The 24,138-nt window shown below is 37.5% G+C and overlaps 1 protein-coding gene across 1 annotated transcript in view; it reads left to right on the top strand.

The window, feature by feature from the left end:
- Nucleotides 1-15,858, top strand: part of LOC126284998 (chordin-like protein 1) — a 527,874-nt gene extending 512,016 nt beyond the window's left edge. Inside the window, exons 8-11 of the mRNA XM_049984295.1 lie at nucleotides 4,293-4,480; nucleotides 7,541-7,662; nucleotides 10,316-10,481; nucleotides 14,703-15,858. Coding sequence (XP_049840252.1) covers nucleotides 4,293-4,480; nucleotides 7,541-7,662; nucleotides 10,316-10,481; nucleotides 14,703-14,863 — 637 coding nt within the window. The 3' untranslated portion in view covers nucleotides 14,864-15,858. The remainder of the gene's footprint in view (nucleotides 1-4,292; nucleotides 4,481-7,540; nucleotides 7,663-10,315; nucleotides 10,482-14,702) is intronic.
- The last annotated feature ends 8,280 nt before the right edge of the window (nucleotides 15,859-24,138 follow it).

Here is a 24,138-nt window from a genome sequence, read left to right on the forward strand (position 1 = left end):
GACAATTCGATGCCCCACATGTCTACAATTGCTACAGAGTGGCTCTAGCAAGACTCTTCGGACTTTCAACGCTTCCACTGGCCTGCAAACTCCCCAGACATGAACATTGTTGAGCATATCTAGGATGCCTTGCAACGTGCTGTTCAGAAGAGGTCTGTGTCCCATCGTAGTCTTACAGATTTATCGACAGCCCTGCAGGATTCATGATGTCGGTTCCCTCCAGCACTACTTCAGACATGATTCAAGTCCATGCCACATCATGTTGCAGCACTTCTGCATGCTCACAGGGGCCTTGCACGATATTAGGTAGGTGTACCAATTTCCTTGTCTCTTCAATGTATAATCTAGGCTTTACTGAAGTATTAATTACAAAAACTGGTGAGATTCAAGGTCCACTGAGCCATAGCCCTTAATTTTCACCACAGAACTATTGTGAAGGAAATGAATCATCATAAGAAAAAACATATCTTAAGCTGCTAAGTGCTTGTGTGCACTCTTCCAGATAACTGTGGTATTTGCAAGGATTCCACTCAAGCATAATGTGGCCACACAGACTGCCAGACACAAACAAAATACAACATCCCTAAGGATGCTGCTGTTATCCTTTCATGTATGGCCAAACTTGTTTTTTTATATTGACAAACAACTGCAAGTAGGTACTGTGAAAGCTAATCTCCTATGGCTGACATTCAACAGCTGTTAAAATCCTACCCATGACAAATATTGAAAGAATATTGTGTTGTGTGCTACAGCATTACAACATGCATTAAAGCATACCAGCACCATTTTAAAAAAGTGTGAGACCACGTATCTGTTGCCTGGCAACTTTACTTGTACACTTTTCAGGGAATCACAGTTTTAGACCAACAAAGAATTCATGAATAACCTTTATTTTAGAATTAGTAATAGTGATACACTGTCAGTATACAATAAAACTCATTATTTTCGCCATAGTCATGGGATAGTAATGTCTGTGTAAAAGCAAATTGTGTCATGCATCTGTCACAGTGTGCTGGACATCCATTTTATTTAAAGTTCTTTACATTTCAAATGTACCATCAAGATGGAAACTTCTAGATTCCAGACTGAGCCTAGTGGGAGAATGGAACAATATACCACTATAACTTAAGCACACTATTCACAGCAGCCCAGTCTGACATCCAACTGGTTTCCATCTCTTTGGATTGAGAGGAAGCACTTGATTGGTGGTTGGTGTCTCAGAACCACAAACAAAATGTCTTTTAGTGAGTAGTGAATTAATTATGGCAGTGAATTCACATTTTGGAGGAGTCACATCCAGATATTCATGCAGACAACTTGATTAGTTTACCATGGTTGTCCTAATTCACTTTAGACAAGTGTTGGGATATAGGTAGTAACAATGAATAAAAGATAGGCATCCAGTTATTCATATGATTTTTTTCTATAACAGATTAAAGGAACCAAATTGTAAACAGTGAATTTCTGATCAAATATTATGTTTCAAACCAATGGGAAGTAATCTCTATCTCACAAATACCTGGATTGAATATATTGTTTCCCAGTGTAGGACTCCTGACAAGAGAAGAAAATGTGCATCCTCAGTGAGAAGAAACTGGTCACACAATTTTGTACAATGACCAGATATGACATCTGACTACCTATCCTCTTGACTCACTGCAGCGAAATGGCGTGTGGTGCACTGCATCGCAGGTCGAGGCCTCTTGGACTCTGAAGCTTCCAAACATTGGATCATTTTGTGCCATGACAATGAACAAGACCACATCTCTCAGCAACTACAACTATTAAATTTTTGCAAACAACAGCTGCAGTTTTTTTTTTTTTAACCCACCAGTTCAGTGTACCTGCCAGCATGAGACTTCTTCATACTCTCAAAAATCAAAGAAAGATCTAGAGGAGCACTTCCATTTGAATGAAAAGACTGTTGTATCTAACACTAGTTAGTTAAAAGATCTTAGCCAAGACTTGTTATCTATCACCTATCGCAGGTATCTCCAAAGACTGAATAAGGTGGCTAAATGTTCATGTGGAATGGTGCTATGTCCAAAATAGACAAAAAATGGCTTATTCATTATAATTGACTGCTTAACAACTTTCAACATGGCCCTCGCATGTTTGAGAGTAATGAATAGGCCAAATGAAGAGTTTTCTTGAGCATCTGCTGTCTTAGTCTGACACTGGTAACCGAGGACCAGGGTTTGTGTGGATGAATGTGGAAAGTATCTCAAAACCAACCACAACCTGGCTGGTAGAATCGGCTTTTAACAGCCTTTTATTATGTAGCCAGATCAACTGTAAGAACTGTAGAGAGGAAGACGAATGCTCGATTTCAGTTTCTTGGGAAAATTTTAGGAAGGATTTGTGTGAATCATTTACAAAAGAGACCATGTTTAGAGCACTAGTGCCAAACATTCTTGAGTACTGCTCGAGTGTTTTGGAACCATCCCAGGTTGGATTAAAGAAATACTATGAAACAATTTAGAGGCAGGCTGCTAGATTCATTACCGATAGGTTTTATCAGCATGCGAGAATTTTGGAGATGCTTAGGAAACTCAAACAGGAATTCTTGGAGGGATGGTGATGTTCATTTCAAGGAATGCTATTGAGAAAATTTAGGGAACCAGCATTTAAGCAATCCTACTGCTGCCAACTAACATTTCATGTAAGAACCATGAAAATAAGATGCGAGAAATTAGGGTTCTTATGGAGGCATACAGACAATCAGTTTTCCCCCACTCTGATTGCAAGTGGAATAGGAAGCGAAATGATTAGTAGTGGTATAAGGTAACCTTCACCAAGCACTGTATGGTGACTTGTGGAGAATGTATGCAGATGTAGATAAACTACAGGTTTCGTAGCTGTATGTCTGCATTTTGTGCTGTGTTGCTCGCCACAGAGTTTGAGAAGATCCCAATGCCTGGAGAGGTCATCTTTGTGATCTTTAAATTTCACTCTTTATTTCCTTACCTCTGTTGCAGAAAATGAATTTATCTTCTTTTGGCTGATACATTTAGTGCCCAAGATTGTGTATAAATGCACACATCTACAGTGTAGCATGGCTGCATTTTTGAGAGACCACTACAATATTGAGGTGCGAAAAAATGTCAGTCACTGGATAAAAAGTGTTTCTTTGCATTCATTTATGGGCTCAGTCAGCCATTCACTGAAGTGATTCTCGATTGCTTTAATTTATTTGGTAGGTAATTTACACTCAATAGCTCATAATTCACACGTATTGAATATTGCGTAAACAGTTTGGTGGATGATCCTTCAGTCCTAGTGATTTCTGACAGCAGTTATATATGTTGCACTGATAAGATGCTATACTCGTATTTCCATTTTACGATGGCATTCAGAAAAGTTATACCTCTGAATTTTTATTTGAAAACTATTACAGCTTTTTAAATAAAACACCCTTTGTCAACACGATACATCTCTATTCTTCATGCCTACATACCTGGTGACAAACACATTTCTCCCAATGTGAGACCAGTTTGTCAAGTCCATCATTTTAGAATGACTGACTTTATTTGTGGAGCCACAACCTCACCTCTGTCTTGCGCTGTTTCATCAGGATCAAAGTGAAATCCTCGAAGGTGTTCTTTAAGGTTTGTCTCATTGCTTATTTCTTTCAGTTACCTTTTGTACTGAATTTTAATGGTTGGTTGTATGTATGGTTCAAGTTTCATCGAGCTATGTTACTTGGCTGTGACACATTACACAATAGTTACTTTTGTCCTTAAGTTCTGCATGCCATTGTATAATTTTGCAGCCAGTCCGGATCTAGTTAATGTGTTGTCATACCCACCATACATTAGAAACATGCTGTTAGAAGATGCATTTTCATGAAACCAATAGCTTGTTTGGAGAGGGTGATGGTGGCAGCTAGTACTCATTTAATTGGTGGTGTACCAGGAAAATGTGAAGTTCGAAAAAACAGCACATCTCGTAAATAGTTTGAGAAATGTGGCGCCAAGTTTTTTCCTGATCATATATTGTACCAAGGCCACTCTGTAAGCAGACACTACCTTCATCAGAACAACATCCCATACGTGACATCCCATCAACTAGTGAGAGACATATCAATGCATGTGAGGCAGAATGACAAAAGCCACTGAAGGATACAATCAGTGATGTCACTGTAAACTTAACATTGTATTTCTAGGTGCATTTGCATAATTATAATGATGTTTTGGGTGTAAATCATGTGTTCTGCTTGTGAAATTTGATTTATCACTATTATCTGCTTTATAGTTTAAGCATAAGAGGAATTATGACATATTATTTTACAGGTATTATGTGGATGGTTCCTCTTGGCATCCTGTAATTGGTCCTTTTGGTCCAATGGATTGTGTTCGATGTCATTGCCTCTCCGGTAGTATTGAGTGTAGCCGCTTCAAGTGCCCGTCCAGAGAAGAACTGCCCTGTGAAAAGCCTGTGAAGCAATTTGGACAATGCTGTGCATCATGTCCTGTCCCAGGTAAGATGGGTGGATCAGAAAAATTTGATACTTTTATTTTTCAATTTTTTATCTTGACATCAGAATTTACAAGCATGTTACACACAAGATAACTGCATGTTCAGTAACACAAGATGTCTGAGAAATATAAGTACAATCATTTTAAGTATCTTTATCCACAAAAGTCAAGAATAAACTTCATGATGATCTTGGCTCAGGTAGCTCAATAGATATAACAGCATTGATTATGAAATACAATAATCAGGATTTGCATACACTTCTAATCTGCCCGTAAGTTTCATAATAGCTTACACTCCACTGAGATTGGAAAGGTTCTTTGCAGAATGTACTTACAGACTGTGGCTGTTCTGTATCCATTCTCCTGAAGAAGAATATGCAGAAGAACCTATGTGGAGTCTGAAATGTAGGAGAGTCATACTGACTTGTTTCAGCTTTGGGCAGCCTGTCAAATATGTTTGAGGTATTGAGGATTGTCTAAAAAAAGGCAAGGGTTAGGATCCAAAAATCAATACAATGCAAAGTTTTTAATGTGGCACAAAGTTGCAGGTTGTCAACTGGATACACCGGTTCCAGTCAGATCACTCAAGTTAAGCACCATTGGACTTGGCCACTACTTGGATGTAAGCCACATACTAGGAGGGTCACTCCAAAAGAAACGCACACTATTTTTTTTTAAATCCATCATTTCTTCTACATTTTTGAAAGTCTTACAGTGTGTAGATACATCCTTTAGGAACAATATTTTCATTTCTCCACATAATTTCCATCTCCCTCAACTGCCTTACGCCATCTTGGAACCAGCGCCTGTATACCAGCACAGTAAAATTCTGGACCATCCTGTTGGAGCCATTGTTGGGCAGTGTGCACAAGCGAGTCATCATCTTCAAACCTTGTTCCACGAAGAGAGTCTTTCAGTTTCCCAAAGAGGTGATAGTCACATGGGGCCAGGTGAGGACTGTAAGGCATAGTGTTTCAGTGTTGTCCATCTGAGTTTTGTGATTTCTTCCATGGTTTTTTGACTGACATGTGGCCATGCATTGTCATGCAACAGCAAAATATCCTGCTTTTTTTTGGTGATGTGGTCAAACATGACTCAATCGAGCTTGAAGTTTCTTCAGTGTCATCACATATGCATCAGAAATGATGGTGGTCCAACTTGGCATGATGTCCACAAGCAAAAAACACTGTAGCCATAACTTTTCCAGCAGAAGGTGGGGTTTTGATTTTTTTTTTTTTTTGTCCTTGGGTGAATTTGCATTATGATGCCACTCCACTGACTGCATCTTCGTTTCTGGTGAAAAATGATGGAGCCATGTTTCATCACCTGTCACAATTCTTCCAAGAAATTCATCTCCACCATTCTCGTACTGTTTCATAAGTTCACTGCATACCATTTTTCTTGTTTCTTTGTGAGTCCTGTCAACACCCGACCTGGCACAAACCTTTTTTAGCGCCAACGCTTTCAGTATTCTGCAAACACTTCCTTCCCCTGTCGCAATGTAGCATGACAATTCATTCACTGTGACGTGTCTGTCAGCAGTCACTAATTCATTAACTCTCTGTTCATTGTCTGGAGCGTGTGCAGTATGAGGCCTGCCGTTGCGAGGACAATCCTCAATACTGTTGTACTCGCTTTCATCACGTAATCTGCTTGCCCACCGACTAACTGTACTGCAATCGACAGCAACATCTCCATACACCTTTTTCAACCTCTTGTGGATCTTTCCCACTGTCTCATTTTCACAGCACAGGAATTCTATGACAGCACGTTGCCTCTGATGGACGTCAAGTGTAGCAGCCATCTTGAAGACATGCTGTGATGGCGTCACTCACAGTAACAGGTTGAACTAAGTTTGAAAACAAGCAGGAAAGATGTATCTACACACTGTAAAACTTTCACACATGCAGAATGAAATTGTATTTTTACCAAAATAGCGTGCATTTCTTTTGGAGTGACCCTCATATTTACAATTTTCCCTATGCCTTCACAGCACGGGGTCAGAGAGGTTGGTGGTATAAAGTCCCTGATCACCAGTCTTCGTGCCCTTCTCCTGGATTAAAGCCGCATCCTCTCCATAGTGTTTCATGAAGTGAGGGCATGCAACACTGTTGACAGTGATCCATCCATCAGATAGGGGCATTGAGCTTGGCAGCATCCCTGGTGTTCTTCGAGAGGAGTAGGTTATGTGCTGGAACACACTAGTTTCACTCTCTTCCTCCTCTCATCAACAACATGACACTACATTACTCTCTCTCTCTCTCTCCCCCCCCCCACCCCCCCTCTTCTCACTCACTCACTCATATACCACTTGAGTCTGGCCTTGGCATCCAGAGACAGTGGTCATGTGTGTGTGAGTTGTGTTTATGTGAATGTGTGTGTTGCTGCATCAGCAGAAGGCCTTTTTTGGCTGAAAGCTTACTTGTTTAGCAGTCTTTTTGTTGTGCCTGTCTGTGATTCAGCATCTCCGCTATATGGGCAGCAACAATCGATCCTCTTCATATCACTGTCATTATTCCATCCTGGAATGTTTGCCATATATTTGTCACATTTTTCACAGTGAGAGTATGTTGATTTGCAGAGGAATTGTGGAGCCCAAGTCAAAATAATAAATAATAAAACGCTACTGAATTCCCTCTCAAGATCAGTCACTGTTCCCCAGCCTTTCCTCCTGTTACTAATTTTAAGTCACAGGAAAATCTCCATTTCTAATAACAGTTATTGCATTTCTTAATATTATTTATTTATCATAAAAAAAAAGAGGCTGCAGTGGAAGCAGTTTTATTGTTTTTGAGAGTTGCTATTCATTAATTACTGAGAAATTGGTAATGTAATTTAGATTCCAATGAATAATAACATCAATGAAAACTAAGCAAAAACAAAATGAGACAAGTCTTATACATAACAGTAGCTCAGATTGAATAGTAACATAAGAATCAAACTTGAATTTATTTCATGTTATGTGTTTATTTCTGTTAACTGGTGCATAGGGTTCACAAGTAAAATACTTTCCCAAACAGAGGTAGAAGTATAAAATAAATGGCTGTTAATTTCTGTTGCAGCAATGTCAGTATTACGGCAAGGTGATGTCTCAGAAGTGGGCTCAGCTCAGTGCCTGCCAAAGGGAAGTGAGCTGGCTGTCTACAGGGTACAGGGAACCAAGAATCTTTCAAATTTTATCCAGGTAATTTTGATCACAGAAAAATCTCCATTTCTAATAAGAATCATTGCATTTAGAAGTATGATTTATTTATCATTAAAAAGGTACTGAGATGTAGTGTGGCATGGCAGCACTTTTGTCAAAAGTCAGTCAAATGGGTCTGCATTGAATCTCAATTTGGCTGTAGACTTTTTCTATTGGATATAGCATCACCCGCAAACTGTCAGTACTTGGTGTATGAAAAGACCAATGGCACAGTATTCCATTTGCTGTTCTAAGCTATAGATCCTCCATACAAATTGGCTCTCATGTCAGAGAGCTATACAGGGTGAACATTAATAAAACTGACAAAATGCAGGGAGAGATTCCTGATGGGAATTGTAGGAGAAAAGGTCCAACGAACATGAGTCCAGAAACGCATTGTTGCCACAGTAGATGGCGCTGATGAATGAAAGTTCTCTGACCACTTTCTGTGTGTGTTTCTTGTGTGTTGCAGGCTGTATGATTGATGCAATTTACTTTAAGCAGCATAATGGTTTAATATTCATGTCAGGAACAAGCCGAGGTGGTGTTTGTATACAGCCAAGCAGACAGAAATAGCCGAGAGGCAACACGGCTATATCAAAACAAGTACCATCACAGACATCAACCATGTCACACATCATTTCAAGCCCTTTTTGGGTGCTTTCTTGATCATCGGTCTTTTCAGACACACAAACATGTGTGGAGACGGTGGGCTGTTTGTATATCAGAGTTGGAGGACTGGGTTCAACAAGATGTTGAGATGATCCCTAGTACAAGTTCCAGGCAAGTGGCCCACCAACATTGTGTAAGCTGAAGTATGATGATGTATATCCTGCATAATTAAAGGGCTTGAAATGTTGTGCTGGTGAGGGTATTTACTTTGGTATAGCCGTGCTACCTCTTGACCGTTTCCACCTGCTTGGCCATACACAAACACCATCTTGCCTTATTCCTGACATGAATACACTACACTACACAACATGCAACACACAACGAACACACAGCATGTCATCAGAGGAAATTTCATTTGTCAATGCCATCTACTGTAGCAACAGCACATTCCCAAACACATGTTCTTTGGATCTTTCTTCCTCTATTTCCAATCAGGAATTTGTCCCTGCAGTTTGTCTTTTTTATTAATGTTCACCCTGTATAATGTACCATTTCCTAAAAGGACTACATCTAATAAAGTACTGTGATGATTAAACCAAATTTTAAATTAGTAGGCTGTTTTATTTCTTTTAAGAGTACTGAACTGGTAGAATGACTTTTCTCCAAATGGTTGTATTGTGTTTTATGATGCAGAGCCTAAGACATGGAAAATGAATAAAAGACTATAAAATGTAAACATAATGTATGTATTAATAATAATAATAATATTTATTCAACATCGAATAATCAAATACAATCCCTAGAAATGATACAGTTTCAGGACATCGTACAGATTATTCTTCTGAATTTGTCAGTTTATAAATTACAAACTAAAGATTTGTTTGTATTAATAAATTTTACATTTTGATGCATTTTACATTTGGTAGTACACAATCACAATATTACAAACATTGTTTTTATCAACATTATTTTAGTTGTAGGTTACTTAAAACTATGAGCTTGACATACTTATGAAGCACTTTTCATACAGATATAATACTCGACTCGGGGATAAAAAGGGTTTTCAATTAGAATTCTTTTTAGCTGATCTTTTAATTTGTTAGCAGGAAGGGTGTGAGACTTTTTGGTGGGGCATTGGCTAGCTTCAGCCCAGCATGAAGTGCATTTTTTTCATATAAAGCTGTTCTGTGGCTATTTACATGGTATCTGAACTTTTGCCTTGTATCGTACTGGTGCAGGTCACAGTTGAAATTTGGATGTATTGTTTTCACAAGTAATATAACTTTCAATATGTAGACACCCATAATCATAAGCACACCTAAGCACAATGTATTAAAATATTTAAAGAAAAATGTATTAATTCAAAAATAATAACATGGCTGCAATAAAATAAACCTGATATATTTCCAAAACAATTTAGTCATAGACATTAAGGTATTCAGCATTTAAGTACATTTAACTCACTCTGATGCATGCACAATTATGGAAGAATTCAGAAAATACCTTGTATGTATCAGCAGTGAACAAGAACCTGTGCTACTTGTGCAACATTTTGAGGAAGATAATACTTTCAATAAGCTGACTAAATTTAAGTTTTTCTTCAAACTGAAACACATTGTAGCCAAAAAAGTGGGAAACACAGAAAATATATCATGATTTTCTGTCACATTTGCTATAAAATCAATACAAACAATAGCAACTTTTTGACATCTCTAAAAAAGGCAGTTACAGAAGTTGGCCAGATGAATATAAGTACAAGGAAGGTAATTACGAAGAAAGCTTTAGCAATGGAAGAAATACTTTCCCAAGTGCCAGACAAAGGCAAAAAGCAAAAATACTCAGGAAAAGGCAGGAAGGCAGCGATAAAAGTCACTTACGAATGAAATAAACAAGCGTTTGTGGTTTGCACCAATATTCATTATTGACTCATGCTGAGGTGCATTGTCCCCATTTTCTCTATACTGACATTTTGATCTTGTGAAGGAAATAGTGTATCAGGTGTTTTGTGTCAAGAATAAAATTAACTTTTTCCATATTTCAGTATGCATTTCAAGGTCTTGAGCCAAGTAAATGTGAAGTGCAGCTGCATTCCTGGGTTGTCAGAAATGGTGCAGCAGAAAGTTTTGAAACTCAGACTGTTTCTGGTGGTGAATTTACCAAGATGAGACAAAAACTGAAGTTTATTCCTTTGGGAGCAACAACTATAAGTAAGTACATAAAGATCAGTTTTAGCATATCTCATATTGGTTTATAGAAATGTAGTAAAGATCTACATGTGGATTCTTCAAATTATTTATTCACAATTTTCTTCAAATCTCTTCATGAAGATGTGTCTTGAAGAATGCATGATGAGTCAGGGTACCTGAGAGAAGACTCAAAAGTAACAGGTGTGGTACTGACACATTGTCCTGCAAGGTACATCAGTTGCACTCTGGTTCACATATTTGGGAAGTTTTGTTTCACCTCCTCTGAGGCCCAAGAATGCTTCTCCATTCATTCTAGTGTACAGGAAAATGACTATTGGCCAAATATAGTGAGTACATTTTGCGCAATTTTGCTGTCACTTCGTTTTTGTGGAAGAATTTTCTGACACTCAGTACTATGCAATTTAATTAAATTTCAAGGTGACTGTCACAATGCAGATTGCTTTCTTAATAGTGCCACACATGATTGTTTAGCACTTGCAGAAAGTAATCCTGCTTGATTGTTGAACTTCAACACAAAAAGAGAGAGAGAGAGAGAGAGAGAGTAAAGTTATTTTGTATTGTTTCTCACCAGCTTTGCTTTCTTTGTTTTTGATCATGAAGCAATCTTGTACAAGCTTGATTATCACTGGGTTTCTGGATAATAACCATAGCACCACATCTCATGACTAGTAATTATTTTTGATGAAAAATTAAATTGTTCTGTCATGTCATCAATTAAAAAATCATCAGACATGTGAAACAACATTTACCAAGACAAGCACTTCAACAGCCTAATTGACAACCTCCCCTTGAAAAATAAATTGATGTGAAAGAGGCAGAAGATACCCTGGTGACCAACACAATATCATGGTGATCACTTCAGATACTCATAAGCTCTTCACTGCCGACTACACAATGCTTTTCCAAGTAGTTTTGTCTTGGAATTTAATTTTGCAATTTGTGATATGTAAGATCTTCACAGCTTCTTTAACATTGTTGAAGTAGCATAGTCTTGCTCTTTGAAGAGGTCTTCTTTCCTAAGGATGTCCTGTACATAAAATTTTCCTTTCTTCTCGAGCTTGAAATGCATGTACAACCCACAAAGTCTCCTAACTTTAATTTTGGTTCTCCATATTATCATGTAATTCTGTGTTAATATTCTCCATTCCACTGATCTTCCTTCAATCCACCAAAAATCTTGCTCAAAACTTTCCTTTCAAAGAGTTTTAATATTGCCCCTTCTTATTTTATTAATGTCCATGTCTCACAAGCATACAGAAAAAAATTTATTTTATTTCTATCAATGATTGCCAAACTGTACCAGTTTGTCAGCAATTACCATCATAAGGTCTATTTTATAACATGTCATAATATAATGAAGCCATAGTGGCATCATCACAAAATATACACAAAATCAGCTTAGCATCATTGCACATGTGCAACTGCTATGATATCAAGCTGATTTTGTGTATATTTTGTGACAATGCCACTATCGCTTCATTATATTAGTACAAGTTGTAAAACAGATCTGATAATGGTTATTGCTGAGCAAAATCAGTAGTCTAAGACTAAAAAGTTTTGTGATAATTGATGGAAATGAAACAAATTTATTCTGCACTTCTTAAATCGCTGTTTTAATCTGTGACTATGTCACAGCTTCTGTCACAAGCATATGTTTTAGTAGGTGTGATAAGTTTTACATATGTGAATCCTTGTATTTCTTGAAATAAGTTTGCTTTTTTGCAAAATACCACCTATTGGCTTCTTGTATTCTAATATTTATTTCTTCTTTGACATTGTTGACTGTGGTTAGCAAGGTTACTGTTTCAATTTTCTCTGCAACAGTTTTAAAGGTATGATTTGTTTTAATATGCTGTGAGACAATGAAATGTTTGGTTTTACTGGTATCAGTTTACTGTGCTGTTCCAAGAAAACTGTTGTATAATATTGTGGCGGATGAATTAATTTCTTCTACTTTTCCCCCAAAGATTACAGTGTCATCTGCATATGCTGCTGTGTTAAAACTGCACTCTAGTTTTGTTCCAATTTGTGATGACCTTATTTTCCCGATGATTTGGTCCATATTGAGGTTGAAAAGTGATGGTGTCAAAGCATCTCCCGTTTGACTCTGGAAGTAATGTGGACTGTCCAGCTATATTAATTTGTCTGGAAGTCCACATTCTGTTGTAGCCATCCATAAATATTATTAAATGCCTTCTTAAAATCTACGAAAAGCATGTGCACATCCAAAGAATATTTAAATTTATAGTCAAATATAAGAATAATTAAATTTATTGTCAAGTAGGATCTGTGAAATGAAAATATTATCCACTTTTGAATTATTTCTTTCAAAACCAGCTTGTGTCTCATCAATAATTTCTTCCATGTATTGTTGTAGGCTTGACAAAATTATGATTGTAAGTATTTTGTAGCCAGAGCTGAAAAATGATATTCCCCTGTGGCTGTTGCAGGTTCATCTCTTTTTATATATGCTGGAATATAATGTAAATGGTTAGACAAAAAATCTGCTCACCAAGTGGTGGCAGGTGAACACTCACACAAAAAGATTTAACTTTTACAAGCTTTCTTCTGGCATAGGAGCTGAAAGGGAAGAAAGAGGGTGAAGGAAATGGACTGGTAGGTTTAGGGAAAGGGGTATCATTTAGAAAAGTCACACAGATCCCCAGGTCAGGGAAGACTTACCAGACAGGTTAAAACCTCTCCAGCTCTTTTCCTTCACCTGTATTCCTTCCCCTGCAAAACTTCTGCCAGCAGAAGGAGCCACTGACTCTGAAAAATTCTAAAGGTTAAATCTTTCTGTGTGTGTGTGTGTGTGTGTGTGTTTCCCCTGCCACAACTTGGTGAGCAGATCTTTTATCTATCCATTTACATTATATTATCAATAACTCATTGTTTTTGTTGTTATATATAGAAACATCTTTCCTCACACAGGTACAACTTTCTCGAGGTACTAATGCTAAGCTTTGTTTTAACCGTTTTCTTGTTTCTGCTGCGTAGGAGAGTTGACTGATGTCGTGTGTTAAACATTCTTTGCAAGTATACAAGCAGTGATTAAACAAGATTCAGGGAGCCATAGGATTGGAGATAACATCATACTACAAGAAGAAAGCAATTTCTTGAGAACAAAGATGACTGCAACCATGCTAAGACTGTTCAGAACAACTGAGACATCTATGTGACTTTTGTTAATAAGTCAGTAGCTTGTATAGTGTAGTCCACAGTTACAGGCATTTTCTCCTCCATAATGTTTGGAGTCCATTTTATCTGTCTCATCACAACATGTCATTGTGCTCATTGCTGTGCATCTAGACCCATGAACCAAGTGTCTCCATCATGCAGCTTCTCTTAGAACTTGCTGAACAGGTAGACCCAAGATTTTCTTGATTTGATCAATCCACCTATTCGCTGTTCTTCCGTTTGATCTCTTCCCTTCCAAGATTATTATCTCCAGATTTTTGTATCTCTTCTCACAACATGGCCAAAGAACTGGAGAATTTTTTGGTTGACACCAGAAGAAAGGCACATTAAAATATTTAGTTGCTCAAATGCACTGATGCACTCTTTGTCTCTGGCTCTAAGGGTCCATGTTTTGCAATCATAAAAGAAAATGGAAGATATGAGTGTTTCAACAAGACAGACCATTTTGGTGTTGGTTATTGCTCTTTTCTGCTGGGTCTAATGGAATTTCTAATGACATGTTCTGCAAAGATGTTGTATAGTTGAAGGGATAGAACACAACCCTTCTGACACCTTTAAAACAATGTAGAAAACAGACATTCGAGCACTTGTCTTCACAGCTGTGTGATGATTAATGTATAGACTTCTGATTAGTGCTGTCAAATGTTGTGGGAACACAGAATTTTGCAAGTACCTGCCACAACTTTTCCCACCTAACTCAGTCAAAGGCTGTCACATAGTCAAGGAGGCAGATGAAGACAGGAACACAGAACTATGTCCACAGTTTTTTTTAATAGTCCATTTGCATTATTTTACATTTGTACAACAAGAGATTTGTTTAAATAACAAAGGGAAACTTGCAGATATGACTGAATCCAGTCATCCACTTCTTTATATTGTGAACAAGAGAAATGAATGTATAGTGAAATTCATTTTATTTGTCATGATAGCCACATTGCTTCCACATTTACCATATGCTTTTTAATATATTGTACCATGAAATAAATTTATTAATATTTTAAAAATATTTTTAATGTTTTACAGAGCACCTCAATAAATTCAGTCGGCGTGAAAAGAAACTCAAGAAACGATGCACTAACAATTGCATTTCTAAAGTGCTGCGTCTTGAAGATAGTTTCAACCTTGTGAAAGTGCAATTCCGGAAGGCATGTCAAGTAAATGAACTACAACTGCGATCTGTATAAAGAAATGGTTTTAATTAAAATAGTCAAATTTTTTGCAGCAGTGGTGTCGATTCTCAGAAAATGAAAACACAACCATTTTACATTATTTTCTTACAATATTTTCTAGTCAATTAATGATAACTTACATACGAGAAGTCAAAGCAGTTGTTTAGTCATATTTGTTAGTGTATTATCTGTAAGTTAGTTTGCAAAATTTTATATTGTTCTCATACTTGCAAAGTCAAGCAAAGGAATGATGACAGTACTCTGCTAAGTTATATCGGTACATTCATTAATTGTGTACCATGTGGCAGTATCTGCTGAGGAATATAGAAATGAGTTGTATTTGCACTTATTCAGTGACATTCCTATGAGAATACATTTGCTTAGCTACTACTGGCTCATAAAACAATGGAAACTTGTATACAGTGTGTGTTTACACAGTTTGTGTATGCATGTCTTTATCATAAACTTTACTTTGTAGTACATGTGTGTGTTTGTTAGTGAATTAGTGTTCTTAACAAAACAACTTGTATTGTTTCATGATCTCACTCATAATACAGAAAAAAAACAATTCAAGAACTGCCAGTTGTGTGCATAAATATGTATGTGTGAAATTTCTTGAAAAGAAATATATAGTGTAGGTATCAATACCAAGGATAGATAGATTAAAAGCCATTTGTGTATGTCATTTGTTTTACACTTACAGAAACATGGCTACTGAAATATGAAGTTTTGTATTCAGGATAAGCCTCTCAATCTGTCTATATAAATGTAAGACATTGTTTGTAAATTGTGTTGTTGTATCATGTTGTTATTATATACATTACCGAAGTGAATGTAACTGAATGAAAAGAAATGTGCTTTGATTTTAAAGTAAGTTTATTTATTAAGCATGTGTGGAGTTGTGTAATTCAGGGTAATTCATTATACACCATAAACCTTGAAGGGATATTGTAAAATACAATCCTTTAAGGAATTTTATATTTATCTTTTAAATAAAGTTATTTATAAATATTGAGCTACAAACCTTATTTCTTTTTTATTATGATAAACAACTCATGTTATAACCTGAAGTTTCATGGTGCTAAAATTTTGTTATTCTCTTTGGCTTCTGAGTCAACAGAAAATAAAAAGATAATATTTGAACAACTAACTACATATAGCTTAAAGTACATGTTTGCAATCAAAACCAAAGTTGTTGTTTCTGATTTCTATTTACTTTGAATGAACTGCCCTTCATTCTAGACTGATCAGAGTCTTAATGAGACACCCATGCTCAATGTTTCTCACTGCTTCAGTTGACACCCTGTATCATTTGTAGTATTCTTTTCCCAGTTCAGCATACTTTTAGTCTCCAGTCTTTCACTGCTATTATCAGGTCAGTCATCACTACTCTCCTGGCTAACAATTATTTTACTGATTGGCAGCCTGGGTGATAACCTGCCACTCAATTCATTTTCTTGAACTCTCAGCATCACAATCTCTAGCCAGTCAGATTTTGCCACTGTATACTACCTGGATCCACTGACAAAACCCCTTTATTCCACTTTAAGCCCGAAACAGTGAATTCTGCTGAGTGGGTATATCTGCAACCACAGTGACATTATTTTTGAATATCTGTATTGTAATGAAATAGCCTGCCATGAGTATGTATTAAATTTTCCGTATTTTTTTTCTTTTGTTATTCTCACATAATACGAAAAACATTAATAGAAAAGACATTTATCATTCATTATCTTTGCAATACATGCAACTACTTGTTCATGCCAGAAATTACACTCTCTTTCTGTCAAAAGATGTCTTTACAGTGAAAGAACTTCCTAGAATTATAAAAACCAACATAACCAAACATTGGGTGCATTTGTTTGTAGTGTTGTATTACACAAAACCAAATTATACTATAATTTTGTCATAACAAATTAAATGTTCAAGCGTGTATACATTAGTGAGCCTCACACCAGCAACCAACATAAACCTAGGATCAGTTCTTCCCACCAACACAAACTTTTCTGAAGGGTGGGGAATCACGTATGGTAGTCCTTTTCCGAGACTACCTCTATCCCCTTCCCTGCTCCTACTTCATCTTGAAACATTTCTGCTATCCCTTCCTGTGTATTGGTATAGTCTTCTCTACTTCTCTCATCATTCCCAACCCCCAAGCTCAACCACCCAATGCTGCACCTAACAACCCACCACCCTGTCACTACCACATTCGCACGGGCAGCACTACAGCAGCTTCCTCCACCACTACCCTGCAATTCCTATGCCTCCCTACCCCACATCTCTTCTATACCCACATTACCAACCAGAGCCAAGGTCTCTGCACAGCACATTCGAGCCTCAGTGTTCAGGAATAATGGTGGACATAGAGAGAGAGAGAGAGAGAGAGAGAGAGAGAGAGAGAGAGAGTGTGTTTTCTGTGTTTGAGGGAGGTTTCAGTGCAATTGCTTTGTCTGCTTTTAAACAAACTTTGTGTGTGCCTCTCTGCCCCTCAATGCCTCCTCTATGTGCTGAGTAGCATCTATCCTACTGTTGTTGGAACAACTGCTGGTTTTTTCAATAGGTACATGTAATAATGTATGTGTAAGCTCTCGTTCTTCATGTAGACATCTTAAAATCATTTGTTATTTAAAAATTTAAACAGTAAATAAAATATCTCTGTTTCATTGATGTGAACAGTACAAAGTAAACCTGAGTATAAGTTATTTTCAATGAGAGCAAGTGAATTAGAGATAGAGGCAATGATGGAGAAAAAGCACTCCTTTCATTTTTGTAAATGAAATAATTCAGCATGGCACCTTAAGAACTGTTGTAAGATCTTGTGGTGGCAGTCTGAGTCACAGTTGTGCAAAAGATTTTGACATAAAATCTCACCATATTTGTTTTGGCCAGATCATGTGTGTTGTAACATGTGGCACTCCATCTCCAGAGCTGTACAGATAGTGGAGTTTTTACAGAGTGCAAATTTTTGATTAAAACCTATAAGCAGCGAAGCATGGAGTGTCATATTACACACATTAATATTTACTGAAAGAAAAACAATGTCCACAATTGAAGCATAGAAACTAACTACACTTTTAAACAGAACAAAATATTTTTCACTCTTTGTTGTCTTCTCAAGCAATAGCAGTGTCAAAGACAATCCACAATCCAGTCACAAAAATGGAACAAATAAAGGCGCTGTTATCCACTTGCTTAAATTTAGCTCTCAACCATCCACCTCTGTCAAAATCATCCAGTCACATATATCATTTTGAATTATCGCCATTATGTAACATTTTATTACAATGCCATTCAGGAGTATTCTGATTCAGTGGCTTTGTTAAAAGTTCCTTTCTGTTTGTTTGTGCTACTTCAGTACAAGCTTTTCCCTTGGAATGAAGTGTCATTGGATGACATTTGCTTTAACCCATTTTTTCCTTTCTTTACATCCTTTCTTGGCCTGCATTGTTTTTGTGAAGTTTTTCCTGATTGCCTTCAATTAATAAAATCATATCTTTCAAATTTTCCTCTTGATCTGAGAAACCATGAAATTTCTGTTTAGTGCTCAGGTCTTCTCTTTCACTTTGGATTTCATCATAATACTTGGAAATGGTAATGCTCCTTCATGTACAGTTCAGTAAACTCCTTCTATTCTTTATTTTCATTTGAGTATTTGCTGTTCAAAAATACCTTGCACATACTGTCCCTACATTCCACAACCAGTTTCGTTTATAAGAATCAGATCTTGTATCCGCAGCCATATAGCGTGTACCCAATAACAATGCCTTCATCTGCCCTTGTTGATAGTTTAGAAGGACATCTTTGTTTAGACATGAGAACAAAAACTTTGCATCCTATCACCCATAAATGTCATACACTAGGCTTTCTACCCATCCATGGATCATGTTTTTTTTATTGTTGTGGATATTTGTAACATGATTTCTTATGTATGCCGCTGTGTACATTCAACCCAAGAAATCGCTGGTAACTTGCTTGTAGTAACTGCAATTTTACAATATGCATTAATGTTCTATTGAGGCATTCTTCTGCTGTGTAGCCTGTTAATCTTCTGATGAAAACAGCAGATAACACAAACAAATGCACAATTCCTGCCTTTTATAGTATATCATAACAAGAATACTTCAGACATTACAAGAAAGGTAATCCACACATCAATGACACGCCCTCTAGTCCTTGATCCCTATTAACACCCAAAGAGTTTTCAACTTCAGGTTGTCAGTTGCTTTTGTCAAACAGTCAGCAACATTCACTTTACTTGCAGTATATTCCAAACTTAGTTGTTGGCTTTCATTTCCTATTGCACAAAGAAAATCTTTAGATCCATGTGTTGTTATTTCCTGAACCTCACAATTTTCAACAAGTTTCATGATGCCTTGATTATCAATGAAAACCTTCATGGGATCGGACTGAAAACAATCTTGACCAATCTCACTGAGAAAAGTGTTCATCCATTTCATTTTGCTTAAGATATTTTTCATTTCTTTATTTCATTTCTCTCTCCATACAATAGTATATCATTCACACACCCAGTTACTATGAGTTCACACTGTAGATCAGAGTAAGCACACAGGACAGCTAAAGATTTCAGAGTCACTTGTTCATGTAGGATCTTGTTGAGTGTCTTCTGCCAAACTGATGAAACTTGCAGATGCACATTTCAAGCCTGTGAATACACACGTAATTGTACCATTCCTCCTGGTCTGGTATGCCATACAGTTTTCTTTATAGTTTGTCACTGGTGTCTAGGAAACCCATCAGTAGTTCCACAAAGACTTCATCTTTTATATCAGTCATCAAATATGCTGCAACAGTATCTAAATGATGAATTTACAAATCTTTAATTGCTATTTCCTAGGTAGATACATAGTTTTCATTTTTACAACCGAGCTTTGACATTGTCAGAATAAGTTCCTAGTCTTTCCTCATGTTCTTTGTCTGGCAATTCATCCATCCTTATCATATTTCTATTTGAAAACTGATTTTGTTTATATTGTCTCTGTGTTGTTAGTCTGGGGTACAAATGTCCATGTTCGGTTTTGCATTAGGTTTCCAGTTCTTCTGAAATCGCTTCTTGCCATTTGCTTTCATCATTAGCTGACAGGCTTCCTGTACACTTCTTGGACGTTTTTCTCTTGGTAGACTCTCCTTTTCAACTGCACAAGCCTTCTTTTATATTCTAGTGTAGTCCTTCAACCATTTCAGTGGTTTGACTAGTACCCGGAACATGTTCTGTAGCTTTAATTTATTGCAGGCTTTTGTAGGTCATGGTTATTGTCATATGTTTTAATATCGAAGTTCTCAAAAGGCACACATGTTACCCACCTGGATAGCTGCGTGTGTCAACACAGTTGCTTCTGAGACAGGGAGGTATGCTGGTCCCAAATGAAACCTGCCTGGCAGATTGACAACAAGGAGTCAGTGTGCCAGCCAAACTGGATTTGGTTTTTATGCAGTTTTCCACATCCCACTAGGTTAATACCAGGATGGTTTCCATGCACTGTCTCTCATACCCACTATGCAAACATTTATAACACTTCCTCACAATTGCACACACAATTTAATCTATATGCAGACAGTTTGGGTACACTGGTTCTGTTTGAGGGAGGGTGGGGGGGGGGGGGGGTTCAATAGCAGCATTAGCTCGCATGTTTCCAAATATTCACATTGTTCAATGTCAGGCATTCTCTTGTCTCCATAACATATACATTCTGTAGTGCTCCTGTGCCATCTCTGATGTTTGTGGTCTTCAGATCAATTGCTTTAGTAGCATCTTTGTTCAACTTTGCAGTAAAGATATTTTCATCAAATGAAAATTCTCTGGTTCTGAATGCCACACTCTGTCATGGTTTCTGAATGTACAACCATTACATGAGGTTATCTGTTTGGTTCAAATTTACCACATTAGTTTTTCATTTTTGGCCATGCATGACATCCAAACAATGACAGATAATCAAAGTTTTGTTTTCAACCATGTCATTGTTTATCAGGATTTTCTTCATCATTTTCTCCCATCAATCTATTTTGCTAGTAATTTGCTGTAAATGTTGCTTCAACGTAGAAATTTCGTGACATTCCACTCTACAGAAGCATACATTGCACAAGGATGAGTGAGTGCATTGGCAGAGGGCAGCACACAATGACAGTGAAAGATTGTGATAAGGGAGGAGGTGATACACTAAAGGGGGCAGAAATAATTGGGTGGAGGGTGTGGGGATAGTAGGTTACCATAGTTTGAGGCAGGAATAATTTCAGTAGCAGTATATGTGTTGTAAGGATGATTCCCATCTGTGCAGTTCAGAAAAGCTGCTGGTGGAGGAGATGATCTAGGTGGCCCGGATTGTGAAGCAGCCATTGAAAACAAGTATGGTGTGATCAGCTGCATGTTGTGCGACAGTGTTGTCTACTCTGCTCTTGGCCACAGTTTGGCGGTAGCTGTTCATACTGATGGACAGATTGTTGATAGTCATGCGAATATAAAAAGCTGTGCAATGGTTGCAGTGCAGTTGGTATATGATGTGGCTGCTTTCACAGGTGGCCTGAACTTTGATGAGGCAAGATAAGCAGCAACATCATACACAAACTATGCTGAAACCATTGCACAGCCTTTTCCATTGGTTCTGACTACCAGTCACCTGTTCACCAGCAATGACAGCCACCACCACACTGTGGAAAAGAGCAAAGTAGACCACCCTCTGGTACAACATGCAGCTGAACATAACATGCTTGATTTCAATGGCTGCGTCACAACCCAATCCATCTTGATCCTCCCCTCCACCAGCAGCCTTTCTGACCTGCACAGGTGGGAATTACCTTTACAACACATTCTCAACTCCTGACATTATCCCAGCCTCACACTATGGTTATCTACTGCCCCCACACACTCCATCCAACAGTTTCCATATTTCTGTCCTATCACATCCTCCTATATTGTATTCCCTCACCCTCTTTGTGTGCCGCCAATTGCCAATGTACCTGTCTGTCCTTTCTCCCTTCCTGCTCCTCTTCTTTTACACTCCCCAGTTTTTCTCCCCACACCTCACATCTTGAGACTGCAGTTGGCAGTCTCATCAGGCCACCATCTAGTCCCTGCATGCCCAGACAGACAGTGCCCTCCCCTCCCCCCCTCCCCCACCTGGACCCTGCGAGCTCTCTCCCTTCACTGCCCCATTCCAAATTGCTATTCACTTGACAGTCACATTATGACTGGAGCTGCCAGTGGTAGCAGTTATGTATGCATGAGGCGTGTTTGCTTGTATGAACGTGTGTGTGTGTGTGTGTGTGTGTGTGTGTGTGTGTGTGTGTGTGTGTGTTCACATTATGACTGGAGCTGCCAGTGGTAGCAGTTATGTATGCATGAGGCGTGTTTGCTTGTATGAACGTGTGTGTGTGTGTGTGTGTGTGTGTGTGTGTGTGTGTGTGTGTGTGTGTGTGTGTGTTTCTAATTAGTAATTATTCACTGGTAATACTTTACAAGGAACAAATAAAATTTATGAAGTAGGAGTTATTAAATAGAAATGATTTCACTTCATTTTTAATCCACTTTTTATCTGCCAGTGTTCATCAGAGACAAAAGTAATGCCATCCACTCCAGTTTTCAATGTATTTTAATGATCCGTCAGCTAGAGTGAACAGTGATCTGAAACTGTTTGCTAGTGATAATGTCATATATGGAAAGTGTCATTATTTAATGACTATAGTGGGGTTTCCTTGAAACAAAAAAAAAAATTCAAGAACTGAGAAGAAAATCTAATCTGACATAATAAGTAGAATGAGTACAAATGAAACAGTGGTACATCAGATAAAGAAAATCATTAAACTGCTATGAGTATTTGTTGAGAATTCCAAATCCTCAATGACCGAAGAAAATTTTTGAATGGAAGCCACATGGAGAATGGAAATGCGCCAGATTATGATGTTCTGAGTAAGACAATAGTACAGTAATAATGGTGGGGGTTTAATATCCTGCTGACATCGAAGTAATTAGAGTGTAATAATGGACCATCACTGTGTATGCAAGGGAGATGCCCTGAATAAAGAGACTTCACAAAGAATAACAGGAATTGTTAGTTGATCTTTGTATTAATTCAGTCCTGTACATAATAATAACAAGATTAAAAAATCTTCTTTGGGGGAAATGAAAATATTGGAAATATCAAAAGAGAGGATAATATGTACAGATGCTGAAGGTAGTGCTTCTAATGACTTGTCTGTCCCTCAGGTTGTGGAGTAACTTTCCTTTACCTCCATCTACAGTAAGTCATATTATTTGCTTTTCAAATGACCTGGAATTTCCTTTCTCATTATGAAGTAATTTTGAAAAATCTAGTGATCCATCCATGTTTTCTAATTTGTGTATCTGTCAGTAATTTTTGAGGTTTCCTTTTTTGTCACATGCTCCACAGCAGAACTTTTTACACTGAATTTATACGCAAATATTCAAGTCTATTCTATCCCTCACTTATTGTAACACAAGCAAAAGCTTTTAAACAATGGAAAATCCAGGATGGAATGTAACAATATTATGAGAAGGAAAGTTGCTACTCACCATATGGCAAAGATGCTGAGTCGCAATAGGCACAACAAAAAAGACTCTCACAATTATAGCTTTTGGCCATTAAGGCCTTTGTCAACAATAAATGGAAAAACAATCACACACACGGAATGCGAGCTACGTGGTTTCAATTGTCTGAGACTGCAGTCATGTGTGTGAGTTGCGTGAATGTGTGTGTGTGTGTGTGTGTGTGTGTGTGTGTGTGTGTGTGTGTGTGTGTGTGTGTGCCTATTGTTGACGAAGGCCTCAATAGCCGAAAGCTATAATTGTGAGAGTATTTTTGTTGTGCCTGTCGTGACTCAGTATCTCTGCTACATGATCAGTAGCAACTTTCCTTCTCATAATACTGTAACAAAAGATTTTAAAACCCAAAATAGAATGGCAACAAATGAAAGATAACCCTTCATGATGATAGTTTGTGTCTTCAAAAACCTACTATAGTCTTAGGCAGTTATTTATTTGTACTATTAAGACATATTGTCTACTGCCTCTGAAGAATGCCTTGCGGCAGTGCCAAATGGCAAAAATCTGCCAAAGTCTCTCCAGCATAGGAGTAAGAGTAAAACACTGGTTCAAAGTAAAGGAGACTTACATGAAATTCTGAAATAAACCTCTTGGTCACCTGCAATAGAGGAGTTCTCACCTGAGTATACGAAATTCTCAATAATCACATTATAAAGTCACCATTGCTCCACATGCCATCTGCACTGAAAAACTGCAAAACTTTAAAAAAAAAAAA

The sequence above is a fragment of the Schistocerca gregaria genome, chromosome 1 (assembly GCF_023897955.1).
Source record: "Schistocerca gregaria isolate iqSchGreg1 chromosome 1, iqSchGreg1.2, whole genome shotgun sequence".
NCBI classification, from domain to species: domain Eukaryota; kingdom Metazoa; phylum Arthropoda; class Insecta; order Orthoptera; family Acrididae; genus Schistocerca; species Schistocerca gregaria.